Genomic DNA, 25,972 nt, shown 5'->3' on the forward strand with positions numbered 1-25,972 from the left:
AGAGTACCCCAACCTAATAATGCCAGAAAAAGACTAGGCTGAATAAAAAGGAATTTTTTTTACCCTTTCATGTTAGCTTTGCCATTTGCCCTCTAAAGGTCATCTCTAGTTTTTGGTTCTCAGGCAAGCTTTTGCATGCATCGTTTTTATTTCTGGTAAAAAAAAAAAAAGCTAATAAAAATATTGCAAAGGACTAAAATAGTCAGTTCTCAGCTTTTGGTATGTTGCTTGATGTAAGAGTGACGTCCCCGAGACGGGGGCGGGGCTTGCAGGACCTCGCCCCACCCCCTGGGCCTGTCGGCTTGCAGCCCGCCTACCTCCGGCGCTCGAGGCCGCCCCTGTGCCTTGTGACAGCGGTTGGTTGGTCCCGAAGAAGCGAGGGGAGGGTCAGGAAGAGGCAGACGTGAAGTTTCTCTTGGACATTTACTACCGAGGGCTCTGGAACCTTGGAGGCGTCGGGGGTGTAGAAAGACCTCACAGGACACTACCTCAATTCACCTGGGTGTGCTATTACGTACTTCCTTATTGTAGGCACCCGTTCACCCTGCTCTCCACTTCCTCCTTTGCCGCCGCCCCCCGGGGTCGCCTTGCAGCGGGCATGTCCGCCCCGGGCAGCGGTGACGAGGTTGCTTCAGCCGCTGGCGGGTCCCCGACGCCCCCAGAGCGCCGCGAGTACCTCTTCAAGGTGCTGGTGATCGGGGAGCTGGGCGTGGGCAAGACCAGCATCATCAAGCGCTATGTGCACCAGCTCTTCTCGCAGCACTACCGCGCGACCATCGGCGTCGACTTCGCCCTGAAGGTGATCAGCTGGGACAGCAGGACCATGGTGCGTCTGCAGCTGTGGGACATCGCAGGTGAGGCAATAACGCCACAATTGCGTAAAGGTCGCAGTTCAAGTGTCAACGGGTTATCCTGTCAGCCAGCAGCGTGTTGAAGTGTGGGATTTGTAGTTTCCATGTTGCCCAAGGAATGATGGTCTAGAAATCACTAGCATGGAGATAACTTTAGTTGAAAGTCCACGTTTGAGTAAAGGTACCCTATGTGACAGGGGGTAAATGTGCATCTATGTAAATTAGCGGGGGGGGGGGGCTAGTCTCTTCTAACTAGAAAATTATTAGCATCCCTAAAATGGAGACTGGCCTGAGGGTCTGGAGGAGTGAAGGGAGTGTGACCGTCGATCGTTTCCCCGGTGATCGTTTATTTCTGTGAACCCATAAGCTTCTGGCCCTTCTATGAATCGGTCTAAAGGTGTTTATTAATTTCAGAAGTGACTTTATCAATCTCTCCGTAGTGCCAGAGTACTTCGTTTGGGTGTGAGGTTCACACATTGAAGTAGTCTCACTCGTCTGCATTATCCATGCCTCTCTTTTTTTTTTTTTTTTTTGTGCGTTTACAGTTTTTATTGAATTTAGCAATAAAAATACATCAAGAGAATAAGGGTAAGGATGCATTATTACATTGTTAATAAATAAATGAGGCATTCTATAATGATAAAAAAGTGACAATAAATACATGACATTTGTTGATGAATGAAAGCATATACATATGGAATATATAAATATCCATGCCTCTCTTGAGGTTACCAAAATATGGCTAGTGTTTTTTTACATTTTTGTTACGTTATTTTTTTATCACAATCATCCGAAAAGAGTGACATATTATTAACACCATCCATGCTCATGACGAGCTGAGCTCGTCCTGTGGCACGGTGCTCATGACGAGCTCAGCTCAGCTCGTCATGAGCCGTGGAACGCTCACACGCGGGGATAATTCCCCTGCTGTGCTGAGCGTTCCACGGGAACGGGTGAAGCTGTGACGTGCTCAGCTCGTCATGAGCACCGGAGCGCTGTGCCTCATGACGAGCTGCCTCATGACGAGCTGAGCTCGTCATGAGCATGGGGGTGCTGTGCATGCCCCCTAGCACAGCGGGGGGATTACCCCCCCCACACCCCCCCGCAGCGAAGGGGTTAATGCGGCTCTATTTGGGATTAATATGGATATATCACACATCCCTCAATGGGAAACGGTTCAGTAACCTCACTGGACCAGACTTCACTTAGGCTTTTGCTGGAAAAAGACTCGAGCAATGGAAAATCTTTAGCAAATAAGGGCCAGAAACTTTTCAAATATTGCAGTTACACCTCCTCTCTAAAAACGATCAAACTTTTTAAGAATGGCACCAGCATTTACATAAATTACATAATACAGGTTTCCAATAAAGGTATTTGTTCAAACTTGACTGTATAACACTCTCTGAACTCCAGAGAGGTATTTCAAGAATGTTTTCCTCCTCAAAATATTGAAAAACACATATCTTATGTTGAAGGCAAGAGTGATCGTGTCTGTAAATCTCAGATGATTGAAATACATGTGCTGGCTCAATCGTCCTTTTAAAATCTAATTGTTACTGAGTAGTAGATACTTTAGTAAGAAAAGATGTCCGTTTCTTATTACAACGTATGTATTTGTGAAATGGAAAATATTAAAATGTAATAAAGAGATTGCCTTTTGCATAGTTTTTGACTGGTTAGGTGTCTTCTGGTGTTGTGGCTGATGTTTGTACTTTGAATGACTTTAGGTGATGGAATCCTGATCTGAAACTGCACAGCTTGCCACACCAAGTTCAGTTACATTGTTCAACTGGATGGCTAACAATTGCATAGATATATGAATAACAAAATGTTATTTTCCGGGATAATAACAAGAAATCGCGGGAAAGGAGTGAACCTTGAAAAGGGTCTAAGTTCCTGTGTGTTTGTGATTTTTAGTGCAACTAGTATTATTTTTATAGTACAGCTGGGTTACATAATTGCAACATCAGCTTAGGCCCCACATTCCGCTTAAAAAATAATTTGTTGAGTCATTGTCCCCATAAAGAATTTCTGCCCCGCCCTTTCTCCACTCCTGCAGATGTTTTTTAACGTGTCTGCTTATATTTTTCGGCCAATCATATTATTCAGTGTTTTGTTGAAGAGCCCATTACAATATTTCACTGTCATAATGACTAGGGACACGGATCAGAAGATAAAACATTTACAATAGTTCAAGAAGTCAAGGAAAAGGTAATTGGTGGAAGTGCGTGTGTCAGAACTTCTTAATTCAGAAAGTATGGACTAATGCTTTAATTTTACCTTTGCATCGCAAGGCTAGCCCACTAGCATCCAGTGAAAAACTAAAAGACAGAACATGTTGAAAGGCAGACTGACCCTTCATATGTTGAATCAAACCATTACCCCACAGGGCATTGTAGTCTATGATGTAACAGCCATCACAGATGGTATTTGAAATCTCACTTCTAGTGGTTGTAGATCTTAGAAGCATAGACGCAATCTTCATGGTGTGAGTTACACATCGTGGTTGCTGCAGAAGGTGAGTCGACTTATCCAGCGCATGCCAGAGCTCTACTTGCACAGAGCTCTCATTTTTTTGGCATGGCTCTGTGGAACCGTGGATTAGTAAGGCCTCTGATCTTGCCAGCTTAGGGATAACTAAATTGTATGTGTGGCGGAAGGAAAAAAAACTTACTATAGATGTGATCTCAGTTTGTATGTTTAGTGTCTCGTCAAGCAGTAACTCGTTCTTAGACTTTAGTAGGCACAGAAATCCTTACATTTCTGCGCCCAAGATTGCTGTGGTATGATATATGTGGTGACTCTGAATCTGCAAGCAGGTTCACTTCTTGCCACAATCGAGTTGGTCTGTCTCTAAACCACCTTCTTTTATAAAGTTTCCTTTATAAAGTCACAGGGTTTGGTCGGAATGTTTATAATATTATGTGGTATCCCCCACCAGTTCCACCTCCCCACCCAAAATTGTCCTCCATATGCAGATCTAACTAAAAGGTGGCCATATTGAGCCAGAATCTGTTTGAAGATAGGAATCTTCTTAGTTGTGTTCCTGCAGCTGATAAACAAATTCTGCATTATTTATTAGAGGGATCTGAATGGTCAGGCATGTCAAAATACGTCCTATGTCCTTGAGTTACGGGTATTTCGTCTTTGTGTTTCCAGGCCTTTGAGAGCTTTAAAAAGCGTATTGTTTCAAGACAACTGAAGGGATGTGACGAGAATACACTCGGCAACTTAAATAAAAAAAAAAGTCCAAGGGGAGAGCCTAGATTGGAGATCCCACCTGGTTGAGGATCCTAGAATCGCCACTTTATAGCTGAGCTAAGAGTTGAAAAGTTGACCGGTGGTCTTAAACAGTCAAGGCAAACGGTCCTACTAACCATTGTAAAAAATAAATTCAAATTTTTTGAGGCCAGGAACATAAATATGATTATTTCATGCCAGCACTAGGTGTGATCTATATGATCTGTGTTCCTTTGGAGGAAGCTATTGTTCATTGACTTACCACTCTAAGGTGTTGTAGTTTTATGTTTTGAATTTGATATCTTTTTATTAACTGGAGCAGTGTGATTCAACTCCTGCAAACATTCCATTCTACGTGTGGCATTCAAATGCACAGAATTTTTGCCAGAGTTTTGGTATGCTGGTGTTGTCATTCTTCTTCAGGATTAGACCTCATTTTTCTACTTCCAATCTAACCTTGTTGTTGTTGGCCAGTGACATTCAACATAACTCTTTAATACCTGCTCTGACACAATGCCTTATCCTAGATTTAATTAGAAACTCCTTTCCTCATGGCGTAGGACTCAGTTGCTGCAAGGTGGTTGGAGCGGGTTTAGTAGAGTTCGTAACAGTTGCTGCATGGTGGTTTGTGCGGGTTTAGTAGAGTTCGTAATTAAGGCAACTCCAACGGAATATTATAGGTTCAGCAGCAGGACATTAGCAGTTCCTGGAGACCATGATTCATTTTTAGCTGAGCGGTTCATAAGGTGTATGCTTTTCTGGGTTTCCAGAGCCTAATATAGTAGTTCAAAGTTTCAAAATTGTATTACATAATACAGTCAACGAAGTGAGTTAATAATGGTTTGAGATACAGTGATGAAATGCTGGTGTACATGCCACTCCCATCTTATGTGGTGTTTTGATGTTTTTGTTCAGGAAGTGGCTAGATCAACTTTAGGAACTTTGTGTAAAGTTATCTTTAGTAAGGTAGCGGAAGAGTGTGGTGTACTTATGTTTTTTACTTTTTTTTTAGTACCATACTTCTGCTTTAAAAAAGTTTGTAATGAGTCAAGCTAAAAAAAAATTAATCCCTCCTTCACCCTGCTCTACTTCTGTGTCCGTGCACTTGTGGTCTCGAAAATTGAAGAATCTTGTAGAGAGTTGAACTTGGTTGTGCAAAACTCAGCAAGCATTGGCAATGCCAATACGGCTGGCTTTAAAGGAATGTTGTATTGTAAAGTGTGTTTGTGTGAAAGCAAAGAACTGCAGAATAATATTGGTGTCGGTTAAAAGGACCGGTGACGGTTGCACTGTCAAGCCAGACCTCCAAATCCACGTTGGTTATTGACTGTCCATCTCCCATCTGTGCTGCTGCCAGAGAAAAACACACATTTTAATAATATAGTTATCTAACACACTTTTACAGCATTGCAATGTCGTGTATGTCCCTGAAAGTTTAAGGTCAGCGAACTGAATGAATAAAAATAATTATCACAGCTTATGGTGGGAAAACACTTTTTTGTGTAAAAGCACACAAGTTCTGCTCAATCAAAACGTACTCCTGGCTCACAGCATGTGGGCAGAGCCAACGCCCCTCTCTAGTGGTACTCGCATCATTTTCGGGTGAAAACTGCACTGTCAATCCATACCATAAAAAGGATGTCAAAACCATCACTAGTAGCAGGCCAGACCGTAAAAGCCCACCCTTCCCATTTGGGTCTATTTTTATTTTTGCTCACCGCTCTAGTGCATGCTAGGATGCCTTTGCTTCCCATTAACTTAAATGTGTTTAAAGGTAGACCTTATTGGATGCCAGTAATGCAATGTTTACTTCTTACAACACAGTTTATTTTGTGTGTTTTATGCATAGGATGGGCCGGGCTGGTACAAAGTTCAATGCCGTTGCGTCGCACCTGCAGACGAGCTGTTTATTAATCACTCATATCTGTAAGATGACAGTGACAGTATTGGAGGAGTTTTGAGAGGCTTCTTTTTATGCTGACAATCTTCTGGATAATGTGGCATAAAAGGTTTCTGTGTCATCTTGGGCTTGGGAGGTTTATTTTTAACACTGCCTAAGAAGTGCCGAATCAAGACATCTACTGGATTGTGTGATGATATTTCTTTCGTAGAGCTGTTTCGAGCCACGAAGGGACATGTGACTACCAATTGTGTCACTGTGATGGCACACTGGTCATTTCTGTGCAGGATCCGCGTGGACGCTTGGCCACAGCAATATTTGGTCATAGAAGAGTGAGGGACTAAACTTCAAACTCCTACTCTCCTTTACATGTTTACTTTACCACACTATCACCCCTACTAAAACCTTTTCTTCTTTGCACCACTTTGTCACAACTTTTTCATCTACACGTGGAGGCCAGGAGTTCAGTTTACCCCGATAACCGGTGCGTGCTATTTAGAATGCAGAAATAATGTAACAATATCTAATTAAGCATTGTCAATGCCAAAATGTCTGGCTTGGTAGTGCCTCACTCAGGAATCCACTCAGCACTTAAATGGTTATGACTCTCACCCAGCACCGAAAGGCACATAACACCCCTGCCCTCATGAACTCACAACCCTCCCCCTAAACACTTAACCAAAATACTCCCCTGCACTCGCACAGTTCCCACGGCTCTCACATGGTCGCACCTCTCTCTTGCCTCTCACACAGACATACCTCTCAACTTACACCAGTGTTTTTTAAACTTCTTAATGCCGCGTCCACGTTAAAAAGAAAAATCATTGGGCCCCTCAATTTTTCACAATTATTCTGTTAAATTGGCAATGTTTGAATATGCCTAGACATATTTAAACATTGCAGTTAAGTTCTGTAACTCCTTTTACACACACTCGGAGCCAGGATATAAATGGCAAATCATGTTGGTGATGGCTCATTACAAAGTGTCTTACCGCTGCTCATTTCTTTATCACTTAAAAGAAAGCATAATGCTTCACTTGGCCAGAGCCTGGTGCCCCCCTAAGATCTCTTAATGGCCCCCCAGGGGAGTGCACCCCCCCCCCCCAGTTTGAAGACCTCTGCCCTACACTCAGCCACCCCTGGCACCTTGCATTAACACGGGTACACCTCTGACACTTTACTCACAGCGCCACATTTTGACCCCACACTCATGAGGCACTTTACTTCTCTACCGTGCACAGACGCATCTTGGGGGTGGGGGTGTTCGGGCAGTGCGCACTGCAGGGTAAACTTTACCTGTCTGCGCGGGGATGTCTTAAGCAGCGAGGGGATGGGAAAGATTATGGGCAAGAGTGAGTATGGCTAGCAGAATGTGCACGTGGCGGGGTAGAGCAGCCCTGGGTGACCCTGCGGTGAGCTGTCCCCAAGTGGGAAAGAAAGTGCCCCAGGGGTGCCCCTCTGAGAGGGGGTAGACTGCATACATGTCCCCGGGAGGAGGGAAGGCGTTCCTGAGTGGGCGATAGATGCCACTGAGCGGAAAAGAAAGGTGCCTCTGAGGCGAGGGAGAGACAGGAGAGTGAATGGATACGCAGTTCATTTTTTACGGGGCATGCCAGAATGAGTGAAAGTTCTTGGGAGCTGGTGTTCTAAAATGTGACTTTTCGTTCTGGGCAGGCAGTTGTTAGAAACGGCCATTCACAAGGACTTCCTGACGCCATATTTTAAATAAAACATTTCCAAATCCAGCACAGGAACTTTCAAAAGGCAAACCACAGCGTGAGGCCTCCCACTAACGGAGCAGCGAGCGTCCAGCTGCTACTGCTGAAATATTCTTTCCTCCCCAAAAGCAAAGTTATAAAATGTTACATCCTTTTTTTTTTAACCAAGATGTTTGCGGAAGTCAGCGAGTTGCTTCTTGTAGTTCCTAGGTTACACATGGCGACAGTTTGCCCAGCGGATGCTCAGTGTTTCTGTATTATTCCAGAAAGCCTAGTGTGGGCCCACACAGACCCTGAACTTCCAGCCGTGGGCTTATAGGCGTTCGTGAAGAGAAGTCACTCTGGTAATCCGCACATGTTCATCTTGAACGGTCTAAGTCTTGCGGCACAAGGTAAGGCAACAGCTTGGGCAGAATCATGGCGGGGATGTGTCACTAGACACCTCTGTGGACACTATTAATAGCACTGGTCAGTACTAGTCCCATTGTAACTGGCACACACACTCCCTCACACCTCCCTCTTCACACGAATAAGGCGACATTCTCTAGACCTGAAAAGCAGCAAGAACTCCCGACAGATGGTGCTCACCAGTTTTTCATCTCACCTCAGGACCTGAGAGGAGAGCTTTTGACTGCCTCAGCAGTCCAGGGTTTTTGGATGACACATTTAGGGGTCGATTAGGATCGCGGACGGACTTGAGTCCGTCCGCGACCCCTGAGGAGGAGGGAACGTCCGCATGGGCTGCGGCGTTCCCTCCGATCTGATTAGGATGTGACCGCCAGGGTGGCGGTCACATCCTCTATCTCTAACATTGCGGCGGGTGCAGCTTCAAGCTGCACCCGCCCCAATGTAAAAAATGCATGCACAGCATTTGCGTGCACAAAGCGGCAGGCACCGCGCGGTGCCTGCTGCATTGTGCACGCAAATGCAGGGGGGTACCATAGGTACCCCCCATGTGCACCCACCACCACCCCTTCACCCAGGGGGCCCGCAACGGGCCCCCGAAGTGAAGGTCCGTATGCTTTTCCATGGCGGCAATGCCGCCGTGGAAAAGCATATTTACACACACATCATAATATGGCGGACGGTGTCTCATAGACACCGCCTGCCATGTTATAGCTTTTCCGCCGCGGTCGGAAGCCGACCGCGGCGGAAAAGCGGCGGACGGATTTCCAGACCCACCAGCCATCCTAATTTGGCGGTGGGTCTTTGGAGTCTCCGCCGCGGTTTTTCCGCATCCTCCAGGCCGGCGGACACTTCCGCCGGCCCGGAGGATGCGGAAAAACCGCCATCCTAATCGGCCCCTTAATGTGGTACATTTAATGGTCAAAGAGGCGCCACATGTAAAACCTGTGTGCTTATCTGAAATGCTGGTGCGCACACACAGTTTAGAAGGCCGTGAAGTCAGCACGCAATTGAGGCAGCTCTGGGCTGTAGTCGCTACAATACTCATGCTGCAGGCGAAGAAGTTCATCGCTACGTCATTACTCTTTGAGGCGAGTGGTATCCGTCAACGAGCAAGTAGGAGTGAAGTGCAAGCACTTGTTCTGCAGAAAAGCACAACTTCTGCCCAATCAAATGATGTACTAAGTGTAACAAACTTGTGGCCACCGCCAAAGCCCCTCTTAGTAGTGATTCTTAAAGCTCTTTTCTGGTGATTATATAAGATCTAGCAATAGCTGCACCATCAAGCCAGACCTAATGAGGTAAAACATTATTTGCACTGCCCAGTCAGACCTAATGAGGGTATACATTGTTTGCGTCTTGTCATACACGTGGGAAATGAAGGTATGAGAAAGTAGTTGTCGGGAGGGAAAGACATCTATCTGCCCAGACATGGGTGGTTTGCCACAGTCATAAAAAAATGGGAAGGTGCTTCTATTGATCACTTAAGCAACATATGAAAATATTGAGTATTGCACACAGTGTGTTTGGAAAATATTTAATGGTGATTTAAGAGGTCAAAGATAACCTTAGAAAGCTATCTAAGTGGTAGCTGTGGAGAGCAGCCTTCAGGCTTAGTCGTTACCTAATGTTAAGCAGCTTGTTTTACCAGAGTGCAACTTTATAGTATTGGTAAAATGAAAAGAGAACGGCACGGTAATTATAAAAATATGTATTTATTAACCCCTTAACCGCGGGCGTTATTCCTCTCCTGTGCGGGGGGAGGGGGTCTGTGCGCGGCGCCGCGATGCTCATGACTGGCTTGTCATGAGGCACAATGCAGCTGTGCTCATGTCGGCTGGGCTCGTCATGACTCCGCCCACTCCAATAGAACGTCCGCACAGGTGTGGAATTCACCTCGCGGGGGAGTGTCGCGGCCATTATGACGAGCTCGTCATGAGCACAGCTCCACTGTGCCTCATGACGAGCTGGGCTCGTCATCAGCAGGCAAGGGGTTAATATAACACACTCTTAAGTACGACACAGTATCTTCTACACGAAGATACTCCCAAAGCTCACAATACTGTAGCACAGAAACAATAGTAAATAGTACTAATACACAGCGGGCTCCAGGGGGAGACCAAACCATATACTAAAATAGTGGTATAAGAACCACGACTCGAGTATATTTACCAACCTATGGCCTAAGGGTAGGCTTCACATCCCTGTGGGGGTCTTGAAGCTGCCAGCACCTCTTGTCTTAATCCATTCGGCCCGAGCGGGACACTCTCTGTGATACTCAAGGTTTGACTTCATGGTTAGTGATGAAAATGGCCGCCACTGAACCACCAACGTGCAAGTTGACCACAGAGGCTATTGAGAAGTAATTCCTTGCTCCACCTGCCTACCACTACCAGGCCAAATTGTGAAACCAGACTGCACCTCCTGCTGCCACTTCTGAGAGGCAGCGAATGGTTAAATGCAGAACACTCTCTGCAGAAATAGGAACTAAACTTCGTCTCTAGGACCTGGTACCCAAAACCTGATAGAGAAGAACACTAAACCATCTACCTAATCCTCCTGCTCTGAGAGAAGAACCTGCTTGTCCCTCAATTCACCCAAATGTCAAGCAAGTGCGAATGTGTTTGTTATGAAACTGGAGTAAAGTGTGTTCCTTGTATTGGGTTAAAGCATAGCAGACTGGTCTGTCACCCAGTAGATAATCTGGATGTACATTAGTGTTCTCTAGCATTAACATATTAGAGCAAGACACATCAGAGGGAGCAAGTCGCTTCAGACAGTAAATGCTGTAGTTGGAGAGTAGTCCCTAATGCAATTCAGTGCAAGAACAGGAGTAGAGACTGAATACACCTAGTTCTTTAGTTCTTTCTATTGTTCTTAGCGCTAGATCGTTGAATCTTGGTAGTAGATTTGAGAAATACGGCACCATGTCCTCGCCAAATGCAACCCTGTCTGTGTTAGGATTGTGCTCGGCACCAGTAACCCTGCATCGTCTAATCCAACTAGACCCATTTGTATATCCTATTCCTTGGATGCTGATGATGTCATCCTTAACCAAGGCAATACCTAGTCCAGCTGCTACCTATCCCCTACCCAGGTTCACACTAGTTAATCTTGTCCTCAATCTGTTTTTCATTCCAAGGCCCCAATTTTACCCATTACGTACACCATGTATGCCACTCTCATTCCTCCTCAAATGCTTCCTCTTCAGCTCGTTATCCTAAGGTAGGGGAACCTACTGTTAAACCATTTGTTAAATGTTTTTTAAATACATGTTAGATCCTTTACTGAACACTTATGATACTTTTGACTTTATTATTATCCCAGAATCCTGACACAGTATTTTTAAAAGAAACGTTGCTTTCTGATAGTTCTGCTCCTGCTATTTCTCAAGCCACTCCTCTTGGTTATTCAGCCCTATGTTTAGATCACCCCTCTGTTAAATGAGGTGACCTTGCCATAGTGTTCAGATTGTCTTTTTCTTGTACGCTCCTTGACCCCGCCGATTTCCATTTTGGGGAATGTTTTTTTCTCTCTCAAATTAAGTCCCTGCAGCTCGATCTCAGGTGTGCTCATTTATCGCCCTCCAGACATTAGATGAACTTTCTCAGCTGCTCTGACTTCATTTTGTATCTCTATACATTGTCAAATCAGCTAATTTCATGATCTTCGGAGATCTAAACTACCACTTAGAAAATGCCTTTATCTATTACTCAATCTGTTTTTAATGTCCTTGACCCCACTCTTGCTGTTACTGCCCTACACTCCTTTGCAAGACATTTGTTGGACCCTATCTTCTCTAATGTGGATGCCCTAAAAGCTTTCTCTCCTTGAAGCCCTCTTATATTGACAATTTCCTGTCCCATTCTCCATTTCCCTTGGTTTCTATAGAACCTTTGCACCTGTACTTGAGTCCTCATTTGATAAAAGCTCCTGTGGTAATTTTATGTAACCTAATCTTAGGTCTACATCGCGCCCTAAATCTCTCAGTGCCTCGGAGGACGCCAACGCAGGGGCAACCAATTTTAATAATTGGAAACATTGAACCTTTGCTTACTTGGCTGCGGGCAGGTGGTGGCCCTTTATAACATCCTCTGGGCTTGCGCATGATAAAGAAATACTGGACAGAGCTCGCAGACTATATGTCCCTGGTGGGGAGAGTAGGACTGAATGGTTCCACTTAATGTCTGGGGAGAGGTGAAGTTCCCAAAATACGAGAAAACTTGGAAGATTCTTGTTCTCAGTGTCGCAAAATGAAACCTCACCAGAGTGAGGGAGTGCCAGGGACTCTCCAGATATTGACAATTGGAAAAAGACATGAATTGGTGTATGCTAGCAGAAAAAGTAGAAGGAAGGAGTTGCTGCAACATATGGGAAATAATCTGGCATAGCTGGAAATGATATAGTAGAATAGACTCCATGGTCTCAGACCTGATGCTGTGTCGTAGCGATATTGAAGATATTTACAGAGAGGGGGTACTTGAGTAAATGGAGGCAGTTGTGGTATAAAGGAGGGATGCAAGGCCAACCTGTTCTTTAAGGGTGTAAAAGTATCGTGCACATGACAGTAGAATGTTATCTTTGTTGCAACATCACTAATATAGAGTAATTAAAAATAATAATAATAATTGGTTGACTGACCATCGCAACTCCTTGGCACCTTCCACTTGTCATGGCTTGCACTGTTGTGTTCCTTCTTCTCTGTAGTATTCTGGGTACTCCATTGAGGATATAGACCATTGTGAAGCTCCCAAGAGATCCTGGAAACAATTCTGTGACCCCCTCCCCCACCCAGGACAAAGCCATTTATTGTACTGCTATCAAGAAATATCTATATAATAAGCTCGATGTGGTCTACCTATTTTGCAAATAAAATTGAGACTTTTGGTAACGTCCATAAGAAAATCTTGTCAATCTTTAAAAGATTTCTCCCTCATACGTGCTGTACTGATAGCCTCCAACTCTTTGTGATAATCTGTCATATTTTTTAAAGACAGAATTGACACGATTCAAGCATGTTTCACTGTCCAAACTGCTGTTGATGCTCTGCTGTTTTTAAATTATATGTCTCAAGTTCATCCAATGGGTCTAGTCTACCCTACTCTGAACTTGTAGGATTTACTCACCCTTCAGTCTATTGAGTCTGGCTCGTCTCTGGATCTCTGCCCCCCCCCCTTCAGATCTACTCACTTGCTCATGATGTCCTATTCTTACCTTTCCGTATCTTGTATAACTTTTCCTTGCTTTATGCCAAAGTACAAAGCACCTGGAAACACCATGGTTGTCCTTCTGCTCCGAGCAATTATCTGCCTCTGTTACTGCTTCCTTCTCCATGCAAACGTGTTGAAAAGAATATTATTTTGCAACTATCTAATTTCCTTGAATTGCATTTTCTACTCAATCGGAGCAATCTGGTTTCAGAAAAGCTCACAGCACTGAGTCAGCTCTCCTCTCAGTAAACTATAAAATTGGGAGGATCGTGGACCAAGGATGTTTTGTCGTCTTGATACTCCTGGATCTCTCTGCTCCTTTTGACATTGTATCACATCCTCCTTTGATATCTAATCGGTTTCATCTTTGCGTAAGTAAATTATCCTTCATCTGAGCCTGCTCCTTCATATCAGCCAGATACAAATCAATCTCAATACCCCATTCCGCTCATCATCTAAAGTGGTAACTTGTGGGGTTCAACAAGGTTTATCACTTACCCCCACATTGTGGTAAGTGTTGCATCTCCCAACTGACTCTTGTTAGATCCTACAGTTTTGACATTATGTTATATGGAGATGACAAAAGTTGTCGTTTCAGTATCTGGTAACATCGCTCTGACCTAAACAAATTTTCACCATTGCTTTTCTGGGGTTGAAAGTTGGAAGCAAGTGAACTGCTTCCATTGAATGGAGAAAAACGAAGTTCCTTATGTTTGTCAACAATGCACTAATTTGGTCTTCCAACTTTGCGGCCAATAGAACTCTGCCATTCTCCTTCTCGTTCTCCTTTAGTCGGAACTCTGGCATATTGTATTTGATCCCAAGCTCATCTTCTCACCTGTCGGCTAGGTGGAAGCAATCTGTTTCTCTTTACTTAAAATGGTCTGTAAGGTAATCCCCTGTCTTAATTTAAAAGAATGTAAGACCGTAGTCCAGGCACTTATCTTGCTTCTGGTCTACAGGAAATCTGAAACTATTAGCTTATTTCCTTCAGCAATTACAGATCGTTCAAAATTCTGCTGCCTGACTGCTACTCGGCCCTCCTCCATGTGCCTATAGCATGTTACCTTAAAAAAAAAAAAAAAAGATCTCCTCCGGCTTCAAATCCAAAGATGCCTGCCCTTTAAGGCACTGCGTATATCCCACATCGGTCCGGTCTACTTTAGAAACCAGTTTCAATCTTTTCTGCTGTGCTTATTGCGTTTTCTCATCTTATTTTGTAATGGTCTCAAAGTTTTCCTTCCTTTCACACGAGCTTTGGAACTCCCAACCTGCCAGTATAAGGAGAGTTGCTATCCACCTGCATCTTCTCAAGAAGTTGAAATATTGGCTCTTTGCCTAAATCAGGCTGTTTACCTGGCTCCTCTAGTTCCAGGACACCTTTCTGGGTATCTGTTGAGCCCACAAATACTATTCACTCAAGCAGCCAATAGCGTTAGGTGAGAGATAAACACTCCACTGGATTTAGTGTCAAGCCATTGGGTGAAAGCAGCTATGCAGAGAAAGCAAATGTTTGAAAGAGGCAGATCCAAATCCTCCTCTAAGAATTTTGCTAGTAATAGGTCTGTTTGACAACTGCTCTGTCAAAACCCAGATCTAAAAAAAGGTCTAGTATCGGAATGTGCAAACTACGCCTATTCTTGCACTTTTCTACAGCATATCTTTCCATGCGTTCCTACCAGTTCTGCTATACTTTTATTAGAGAAAGTTTCAAATCCTCCCACGTGTAGGCCAAACTATACGCCTCGCCCTATGAACCGTACACTTTGAACTGGTGCTCAGGACCCCGAATTAGAGCGCTTCATAGCCTCGGAAAGAGTAGAAAGTGCTTTGTAAATTAAGCGGTTACTATATATAATGCTTGCTTCTGCTGCCAGCGACTGGCACACTTCTCTTTATCTGTCTTTCTCTTCCGGTTCTTTTTTCCAGTGAGTTAACTTAATTGTTCCTAACTCGTGACGGCTGCCCTGAAAGCGTTGTGTATGGCGCAGAGGGCATGTGACTGTCATTCGCTGCACCCCTCCTGATAACGTGGCGTGACGTAAGGGGCAGGCACTTTTTATCGTCCATCGGAGGTTTCACAGGAAATTCGAGCTCGAAAGAATCATTTTCGGAAATAATGAGGAAGGAAAATCAGGAATCTTTTCTATTTATCAAATAAAGTTTGTATTAAGCCTCAAGCCGAGACTGGGTATCGAGGTGCTTATTAACATTAACACGGATTTTGAATAGAAGTTTGCGAGCCGCTGAAAGCGCGATTCTGGTGTCTCTGTCTCAGCTTGAGGACCTTGGACCCAAAACGAGCCGAACTTTTACAGGAGGCGAAGTGACTTTGTGGCTACACCTGACTAGTACCATGCAAAATGGGAGCCCCAGGTTCGAATCACTACCTCCGCTCTGCTTTCTTGGAATCCTGGCACAGCTACCTCTGCCAGAAAAAAATGTGTAACATAGTGTGTGTCTGTTGTGTAACGTAGCGTGTGTCTGTTGGCGAAGCGCTATTATGTCCCTGGGCAAAGTTAGCGCAGTGTAAAACTGCCCAAAAAAACCTGGATTCTACCTGTCTGTCACACACGCTCCACACTCCTCCTCTCAGAAGTAAGGACAAAAGCATTAACGTTTGATGTCGGAAAGAGATACCCTTCTAGTGACTCAGCTGCGTAGTGTGAAACTGACACATTTGGGCTCAATCCCGGCTTCCCTGCTTGGCCAAACTATGTCATTCTAGAGAAGTATTTTGTTTCTCACAGGCTCCTTTTTGTGTATTCTTGTGTATGCCAGACCTTCAGCTACATGTGTTCAGGTGCATTGTGCAAAAACGTCTCGTGTGTTTGACTTAATAGCCTCTGATGTTCCACTAACTAAAATAAGACTCTAAGTTTTATTATGGGTACACATTTGCCTCTTAGCTCACTATAACATTGTCATTAGTAAGGAGAAGGAATATTTCTCAGTGCATGTTAAAAAACGTACTTTTAATAAATACTTTATAACACAGATATAATCTGATGTACTAAAGTAAAATTCTTCAGTGTGTTAAAGATATACACTTTTTTTTAACTTTGAAGATCCTATATCCTATTCTAAAATGTTTCTTGCATGATTTGCATGTCAAATATTTTCACGGCTCGGGTTGTGCACTGGCTCTTGGAGTCCGTCGACCCTTGACTCAGCTTGACTTTTGTTGGGCTCTCCCTATACATTTGTTGGATTGACCTTTTCTATTCATGAAAGACGAATTGCTGCAGACTTTTCTTTGAGGGTAATTATCTGACTAGACGCCATGACCTGACCTGGAGACTTCGTAATCATACTGTCTTGTGACCGGATCTTCTACAACTCTTTTGTCCACTTTTTTTTGTTTCTTTATTTTGAACAAGGAAACTTCTACAAGTACTAGGCCACACGTTTTGAGGTATGGATCTGAAGGGGGTTCAAGATGGCTGTTGCCTGCCAAGCAAAATAAAACTGCACCGACTTTGGGAATTTTTGTTTCTGTAATTTTGACGTTCTCTAAGCTTTTTGTTGGTCAAGTCGGACCCTATGACTCCCCATAAACAAAGATTATCAATGGCTTAGCAAAGCAGTAAATGTTTACATTTCTTTAGGCAATAGGCTATGTTCGTTGCTGACTTTCACACTAACTGGATTTAATAAATAAAGCCTGTGTGGCAAATGGCTCGAAATCTTAAGGTACCAGGAGTCGAGGAAGCGAGTGGTGTTTCAATAAGGTTGACTAACTGGACGGTTGGCTCAGCTTGTTATCCCTTTTGCCCAGCAAAACCAATATTTCATGTTGTTCACCTGTAAGAAGGTGATTGGAGCTAGAGATTTCCTTTCCATGCAGCAAATAGTCCAGATATCACAGGAGAAGAGAGCAGAGCAACTAAAAAGTGTAGGGAGGAGGCTTATCTGCCAGAAAGTGCCATTCAGTTTCACAACGTTCAGCCAGTCCCTTTTCATTGCACTCAAATCTGCTCTCCCCCAACAGTGCTTCTTGGGGGCACAGAGGCATGCTGTGGCCTCTTTGGGGAATAGTCTGATACCTAACCTGCTATTTTATTAGTTCACAGAGGTGGAAGCCAGAAGATTGCTTAGTGCAAGAATACTCTACCATAGTCTCATGTTTGTGTGAGTTGGAAGTTTGCACCTGATCATGGTTCGCAACATGCTAAACAGTAGAACAGTGTGAGGGGGGACAAACTATTAATTACGAAGCCAGGAGAACTTATTAGCTTCATTTCAGAAGGACACTCGTGTGATTTAGTCTTTTTCTAAAGCTTATTGTACGTAAGGAGGTGCACAATGAAGGCACATCCAATCTCCTGAATTTCGTACCTCAGACCGCAGTCACACGAGGAGGCGCACTTATCATGATGATGGATATGGGGCTTGAGGATGCCCATAGGAACTGACAAACAGCTGGCAAACATTGCTTTAATATTGGTAAAATGGAGGAATACTGGCCTGAATTAAATTTAAAGCCTTGACGAAATTCCAGGAGTATTTTGGAGCGAAACGCATTGGCTCAATTGTACTTTTTATAAAAAACTTTTTGAAGATTGATAAAATAAAGGATGTTGTTACAAAATTTATGAGCTTGGACTTTCCTTCCTGGTGCACCTCCATACGTACAATAACTTTGGAATCTGTCGAACAGTAATACTAAATGGCGACAAGTGCCGGAGGAATTGTGCACAGGACATTATACTATTGTTGAATAATATGTAAGGGGCAGCCTGGATAGTCCATCGCCTGGTTTTATTTGTGTGTTTTTCTAAAGCTTAATCGTCTTAGCGTTTCCATCTCTGTACCCTAAAATGAGCCAGTTTTGCTTCTCTCAGATTTCACTTTACTAATACCTATGCCAACTTTAATTTGTGTTCACTCCTTGACCCCGCTATTAGCCTGTGCAAAATTACCTTACATGATGCCACTGCCATTGAAATGTTCTTGACTAGTGATAAGCATCAAGCCTTTTCTCGAGTTCCTTGGCAGTCCATGGTCTGTGTCCTGCCATTTAACAAGGCGAGCCTTGGCCACCAATACTATTGTAAATCAAAGGTACTCTGGTGCAGTCAAGGAGTGGAGTCTTATTCTAGTAGAGCATGATTAGAAACTCAGATACAGCACGACCCAAAATTAACATTGGTTTATTGTCCAAACCAGTGCTTACTGTATGTTAGTGTTTGTGTGCGCACCTGTAGATGGTGGGCACCGGCACTCATTCTAATTTACTGTGACTTCCTTTTCATCATTAGACTTTGGCCCAGGGTCAAAGAGCAAAAGACAGAAAAGAGAGATCTTCTTAAGGGAAATAAAGGTTAATCGTGACATGGAGAAAGAATGAATGTTATATAACCCACTGAGTGAGATAAAGACGCACGAAGTATAAGGTTGTGGAAGGAAAAAAGCATTAAGGGGAATCAAAAGTAGCTAGCCATGGTATTCGGTAACTCCAGCATTCAGCAGCACGAATAGGCTGGCTTCTAAGAATACGGTGCCATCCTGCACTTATGCTTTTTATAAATTAAGCATTGGCTGTGTCTTCCAAGTGGAATAGGACTTTAATCTACCGGTGAGCAATTGAGCAAAATATGATACTGGAAAAAAAAGAAAGCGCTAGCTCATGCTAGAGATGAGAACTGGCCCTTTACATTTTTTACCGTGTTTTATGGGTTAGGGCTTCTATAACAATGGCCATATGGGCAGTGTTTTACTTCAGGACTGCACGTCAGTACTCTCTGAGGCATTTGATGATTCTTTTCTGCTATTACCTTTTTTGCAAACTCTAAGATCTTAGACCGAGATGCCAAAGCAAAATAGTACTATGCAATAAAAAATGTATAGAGCCGGCTCTTTGTTTCAAGCGTCTCCAGCTCTGTCTAGAGTTCGGTGTGCTAAAGTGACTGAATTTCGGCTCAAAAATAGGAGAAATTCCTGCATCTAAAAACTCTCCACCAACATAGGCGCCCTACTCAAACAAGTCAATGTAGGGTGCCTTGTTTAAATGCTGTCTAGGCAGGACAGAGGTAAAGTTCTTTGATAATAGCAGAAACTTAAACTGCTCTCTGTATTTACAATGAGGTCAGAAGAAAAGTGTAGTAGTGGGTCAGGTCCCACCTTGATGTCCTACTAGCTCAAGGGGGCGATATTTACTGAAAGCCAAATCCACAGTGGATGCCTTTGTTCAGGAAGTTTCTGCTTAATTCAGTTTAAATTCTCACAATTACCGTGAAGCTCATCCTTGTTCTCAGGTCTAGGCCATTGGACATCGGAGTTGAATTTCTGGCAAGTGTGGACTGGTTGGGTTGCGATACCAATCACTAAATCTATGAAAAAGTGGATAAGCGGTGAATGAAGGTCCAGCATAAACGCTTCCAATTGTACAAGTAAGTCAAAGGTATACAGTTCCTAAGAAAGAGAAGAAGGGGAAAAGGTCCACATGCATCTTGCCTTTCTAATGGTTACACCACCTGTCGCAGAGTCCTGGGTAGGTCGCACACTAGCTGTGATCACGACCAACTGTGGTCCTACCCCAAGACTCCACTACCGACATTGAGGGCATAATTCATCTCCTCGGCTGTTGATTTATTTATTGATTGTCCTAAGGTATACTACATAATTTGTGTGATAGGTGGAGGGTACGGTTTTTGAAACAACACATACTCTGAACGACCCACCCTTGAGTAGTCTAGCCTTTGATTGGTCCTAAAGAATTGCTGTGATCATTTTTTGACATTAGAAAGGCAAGAAACATGTTGACCTCCACGTAATTCCTTGAGCCAATGTGGACCATTGTATCCACTCCTGGCCGTCACTTGTTTTTATTATAACAAAGCAATCCAGACATTAAATTTACATTTGAATTAGCTTTAGTTAATTTTAAACTCACTTCACAGCAGCCTATTCACTTCAGCACACTTGCACTGCATCTCACTCTTCACATCAGCAGCAGAAATGAACTCTGACAAAGAGCCCCCATGAATGGCCTTGCAGCACCGGCCCAAATAGGAGCTGCCAGATGATGAAGCATGACACCCCTCGGGGGGGGGGGGGGGGGGGTGAGTGCTCTTGCTCCCGATGGATCAGATCCCCTGATCTGACACCTCAGTTGTTCCCGTTATTTTCCCCTTCTTCCTTTTCTGAGGAACTGCATTCCTTTGACTGTACTCTGATATCGATTACTGCCAGGCAAAACTTATAAGAAGACCAGCCTTGCTCGGTGAAAGCTGGCAACTCTCGAACAGGGATGGGTTTCACTGAGGCATGAAAAGCCTACACTGAAGAAAGTATGGGGTGGCAACCTCCCCATACCTTAACAGTTACAACTGGTTTTGTGATGCGGTCCCTAACACAGTAGTATGGATAAAGGCATCCCCTAGGGAGTCCACCGACTTGTTCGCCAATGCATGGTGTGCCCCTGTTGACACCCTCAATTCATCCGATTATAATGACTAGTACGTGACAAACACACTCGATTGCACACTACTGACATGTTCCCCACATGAAGGTAGGCAAAACATCACTGTTAATGGGCACTGATTGGATCTTAGGGCCAGTAAGTAGTTTCTATCCAGGTTAAACGCCTGTGTCCCTTTCTATGTTGCGTCTCCCACCTTGAGCAGTTGTGGGCTGTTAGCCAGAGATGAGGAAGCTGTACCCACACTCGCTTAGGCTTTACTGTGGGTGAATAGCTCTGCAGAAAGCTGCTCTGAAAAGTGTGGGATACCTCCAGTGGGCTCCCAAATTTGAGTTCACTAGAGGAAAGCAGATCAGCACTGCTTTCCTAAGCCATGCACCGGATCGGCTTCGCAACAGTGTACTCTAGGCCCTTAACTTAGCACCTAGCTCCAGTGTGCTCCCTTTGTTGCATACCTGTGCTTTACAAATATTATGTAGCATTACTAATGATGCGTTTTATGGCTTTCTGTTTGGAATTAGTCTGTGCTGCTTTAACCCTGACAGATGATCAGTCATGGTTGATTTGTGGCATGTGCAGGCTCTCCTTGAGTATTGCTCAATTTCTAACTGGTAAAACCTCTTACTTCCTTCTTGCTCAAGCTCCCCGTGATTGTATAAGTTCATGCGTTTTTTTTCTGCTTTGCAGCGTTTTGATAGCCCAAGAACTGCAGTTTGAAAAATACTTTAAAATGTTAGTTGTAGGATGTCTTCTGTTTTGAGTTCAGTATCGTGATTCTCAGATGCTCATAGGGATTTCATATGCATTTAATCTGAATGAACTTTGTTTTCCGTGCACATAATCATTTTACAGGCGGAGATGTGGCAGAGATAGGCCTCTTGCCCGCTTTAATATGATCATGAGACCGAAAAGCAGCTGTTGTTGCAGGGTTTTGACTGGGTGTGTTCGTTTCCAGTGCAGATCATTCAGATAGGGAACTGTGGTTTCAAGCAGACGAAATAGTCCGACTCCAGTGAGCAGGGCATGTTAACAAAAGTCTGCATGCCCAATTATATATTTTTTCTTCTCTGGGGAGCATCTTCAGGCAGTCGTTAATCCAGCGTGGGTAAATGTCTGGACTGGTTCTGAACCCCAGTAGATGGATGTATAATGATTTTTTAAATAGGGTGCAAAAGCCTGTAATTGTGTGTTCTCTTTGACCTTGAATCACGGGGGTGTGTAAAGCAAGGAGCAATTCCAATTCTTGTGGAAAAGCGTTGCATCACGTTCAAGAAAAAACTGCGCTGCTCAGAGTCGCTGGCCATCTCCAATGGGGCTTTGCGGGGGGTGGCCGACCGGAGGGAGGCTCGCCCCCCCGGGGATTTTGGGGCTCCGGGAGGAAGGGGAGGGGAAACATTATCGAGGACACAGGAAGGGTTTAGGCATTTGGGCTTGCTGGCGGTTTTGGGCTCCTTTTGGGCTGGGTGGGGATAAAAGCGGCCATTTTGGGTCACTAGTCACCATTTTATGGGACAGTGACCCAGCAGCCGGGGAGGAGAAGGGGTTTTTTGTGTTGGTAGTGGTAGTTCACAGTTAGGGAGTTTTGAGGGTGTTAGCGCGCGTGTCGCGTGTAGAATAACGTAAGCGTACTTGCTTGTAGTTTGGCTCGCTGTCGGTGGACGTGGTCGGTGTCAGGCAGTGGTTCGTGACCGTTAGAAGAACAGCGACGATGGCGGCGGACGGCATGGCGGATCCTCGCGTGCAGGAAGCGCTGCGCCTGCTTGGGGAGGCGGGACGGACCGATCTTCTCCGCAGCGATGTGCGGGTAAGGCCCCCGCGGCGCGCTGCTGATGGCGCCGCGGCGGCTGTTGCAGCGTGTGTCCCGCTGGGGTCGCGTGCGCGAAAGGGTGAGGGGGCGGGAGCAGCCAAGAGGGCGGCGCGCGGTGGCGGCCTGCAGGCGGCTGGTGCGGCGAAGAGGTCTAAGGGCCCGGGGAGGAAGCGCGGTGCAGGTAAGAAGGCACCGTTGGTTTTTGTGGCCGAGCCTGAAGGGCGGGGGGGGCTCCGGAGCGGTGGGGGGGCGGGGGAGAATGGCTCAGGTGTTTCTGACGGGAGCGGGGAGGCAGTGGTAGCGCAACCTGGGGACGCGAGGGGGAAGGGGGGGGAAGGCCACGAAGGAAGAGGGGTCGGAGGGCGGGGACAGGCTGAGGACGCGGTGGGGGGGGGCCGGGGGTGGAGGGGAGAGAGGGGTTTTTGGTTGGAGCGGGGGGGGACCTGGGGGGGAGGAGCAGAGAGGACTGGAAGGGGCAGGGGGGGAATCCCCATTGTTGATTGAGGACACGGAGGGGGAGGAGGAGGAGGAGGGGGGGTGGGGGGCGGGAGCGGTCAGGAGGGAGTGGAGTCTGAGGATGAGCAGGTCATTCCGCCCAGCATTAGGGGTTCCCCGCGGGGGGGGAGGCGGGGGGTGCAGGGGGGAGGGGGTGCGATGAGGGGTAGACGGGAGCAGGCGGGGGGGTGGGGGATGCGTCGGGGGGTGGGGGCTGACGGAGAGGGGGGGAGGTTTGTGGGGGGTCACAGCGGGGGAGGGGGCGTGTGGGAGGGTGCGGGGGGGATTGGCGGGGGGGAGCTGCGTGAGTGGGGTGGGTGGGGGGGTATGGGTGGGGGCGCGTGGGGTGGTTCGGGCGGGGTGGGAAGCTGGGGGTGGGGGGGTCGACCGGCGTGGCGGGGAGGGCATTCTGCGGCGGGGGGGGGAGGTGGTTGGGGAGGTAGTGGAGATGGGTTTGCCCCGGCTTGCTGGACTTCCCCGTTTTTCTCTTGGCAGGAGCAGTGGGGGAGGGGCTCGGGTGAGCAGCATGCGGCTCCACCCCGCCGAGTGGATGGGCCGGCTCTGCCTAGTACGGGCGGTCGCGCTCCAACGAGGGACCTGGGGTGGTCCGAACGAAGATGGATGGACAATAGCTCTCCAGCGCCCCCCTCCCGATGGGTCGATCCGGCCGCCGGGGGACGGGGATGGAGCAACGAGGCAACGGTTTCTTCTTACCAACATGAGGGTAGACGGAGAGTGAGTGTGGACCTAGGGGCTTTGATGACGGAGTGTAGGGCCAGAGCAGGTTTGAGTAGGGTTTCTACTAGTGGGATTGTGGTGGAAGGGGCAGGGAGTGCGGAGCTGGAGTCGGAGGAAGAAGGGGAGGTGCGGGAGGCCGGGGAGGTTTGTAACGTTGTTGCCAGTGTTTTGCAGGAATGCCCCCGGCAAGTGGTGCCGCGAGTGACGGCCCCCCCTGAGGATCTGGTTAGGCGGCGGGATCCGGTGAGGACGCCAGCCTTGACGCCAGGTAAGACCAGTACGGGGTCGGGGTGTGGCTTGGGCAAGCCTCGAGGAGGCAAGGCGGGAGGTGGTGGTGTTGGAGGACACCACGTGTCGGTTGGGACGGATGCGGAGGGTGGGGATACAGTGAGACTGTTGAAAGGTAGGTATGTGATGGATGCCGGCGTGGGTACTGAGGCGGTTTGCGGGTCGGCGGGGAGTGCGAGGTCGAGCGGGTCTGCGGGTGAGTTAGTGGCGGCGAGTGTCGGAGCGGCTGGGAGCGGCGAGGGTCTGGCTGCGAGCGCGGCAGTGGGGACCGCTGGGACGGACGGGGCGCTAGGTGGTGCGGCGGCGTCGAGTTCCGGGGCGAAGGAGAGCTGCGACGTTCCGGTTAAAAAACTGCCGTACATGGGTGTAGCGAAGCCATTGGGGGCTCATTTGTCATTGGCGACCAGGGAGAAAATATGGAAAGGGGAGTATGTCGAGATCTTTAGGTTGCTTCACCGGGAGTTGATGGCCAAAGAAGGGTCTAAGGAGGAGGAACAAGAATTGGCGCGGCGACCGAGGGTGCCAGTTACTATTGAGAACTGGTCGGCGGCGTTCTTAATCTATGCGAGCGTATACTGCGAGAAGTACCCGGACAGGGCAGTCGCGCTTTTCAAGTACATGGATGTAGTGCGGAGGGCGCAGGTGACGTACGGTGGTAATGCGTGGTCACATTACGACGAGGAGTTTAGGGCGCGTATGGCGTCGGATCCGGAGGCTAAGTGGGGGGAGTTGGACGCGGACCTTTATCAACAAACGATGAGTGGGGCGAAATTTGGCCGCACTATTTACACGGCCAGTGGTTTGCCACTGGCTTCCACACCCTTTTCGGCTCGCCCCACCCGTGGGGGGGTGGGTCCGGGGGGTGCCGGGAGCGTCCAGAGTGGGGGGGCCTGCTGGGATTTTAACAGGGGTTCCTGTCTCCGGCAGACGTGCAAATTTAGGCACGAGTGCTCCTCTTGTGGGAAACGACATCCAGAATCGCGTTGCTGGGGGCTTTGGGGAGGCCCCTCACAGGGTCAATTCCCGGCTCCCGGGCCCGGTAGGGGTAGAGGGGGGGCAAGGGGGGGTGCGAGTACCTTGGGAAAAGGCTCGTACTCCGGTTAGGCTGGATCGGTTGGAACCTCTCTTGGAGGTGTATCCGCGGGCGGATGATGCGTCGGTGCTGCGTCGGGGTTTCAGGGAGGGTTTTCGGTTGGGGTACGAGGGTCCGCGGATTGCTCGTTGGGCGGAGAACCTGAAGTCTGTGAACGCGCACAAGGGCATCGTCCGGGAGAAGCTGTTCAAGGAAGTAAGGGAGGGGAGGATGGTGGGACCTTTTGCGGTGGCACCTTTGGAGGATCTGATCATTTCACCCATTGGTGTGGTCCCGAAGAAAGAGCAGGGTCAATTTCGCTTGATTCAACATCTTTCGTGGCCGGAGGGCGCGTCGGTGAACGATTTTATATCGGCAGACTTGGCGTCGGTGTCCTACTCGTCCGTGGACGTTGCGAGAAACTTGGTGACGACGGCGGGACGAGGGGCGCTCATGGCAAAATGCGATGTGAAATCGGCCTTTCGGTTACTACCGGTTCATCCGGAGGATCATCAGTTGCTGGGAATACAGCTGGACGGGTTGATTTTTGTTGACAGAGCGCTTCCGATGGGGTGCTCGGTGTCTTGTGCCTTGTTTGAGCGATTCAGTTCTTTCTTGCAGTGGGCCTTTTCCTGGCGCACAGGCTCTGAGGCGATTACGCATTATCTGGACGACTTCTTCCTGGTAGGTAGCCCCGGTTCAACGGACTGCCAGCAACAGCTGAGTAGTTTTATGGACCTGATGAATTACCTGGGGGTGCCTTTGGCGCCAGAGAAGACACAAGGGCCCAGCACGGTGCTGTCGTTTCTCGGGATAGAGCTCGAT

The 25,972-nt window shown here is 46.8% G+C and overlaps 1 protein-coding gene across 1 annotated transcript in view; it reads left to right on the forward strand.

Annotated features, from left to right (window-relative positions):
* The first annotated feature begins 349 nt into the window (after window positions 1–349).
* The window catches only part of RAB32 (RAB32, member RAS oncogene family), a 153,222-nt gene continuing 127,599 nt past the window's right edge, over window positions 350–25,972 (forward strand). Inside the window, exon 1 of the mRNA XM_078649208.1 lies at window positions 350–854. Coding sequence (XP_078505334.1) covers window positions 599–854 — 256 coding nt within the window. The 5' untranslated portion in view covers window positions 350–598. The remainder of the gene's footprint in view (window positions 855–25,972) is intronic.

Source organism: Lissotriton helveticus, chromosome 6 (assembly GCF_964261635.1).
Source record: "Lissotriton helveticus chromosome 6, aLisHel1.1, whole genome shotgun sequence".
NCBI lineage: Eukaryota > Metazoa > Chordata > Amphibia > Caudata > Salamandridae > Lissotriton > Lissotriton helveticus.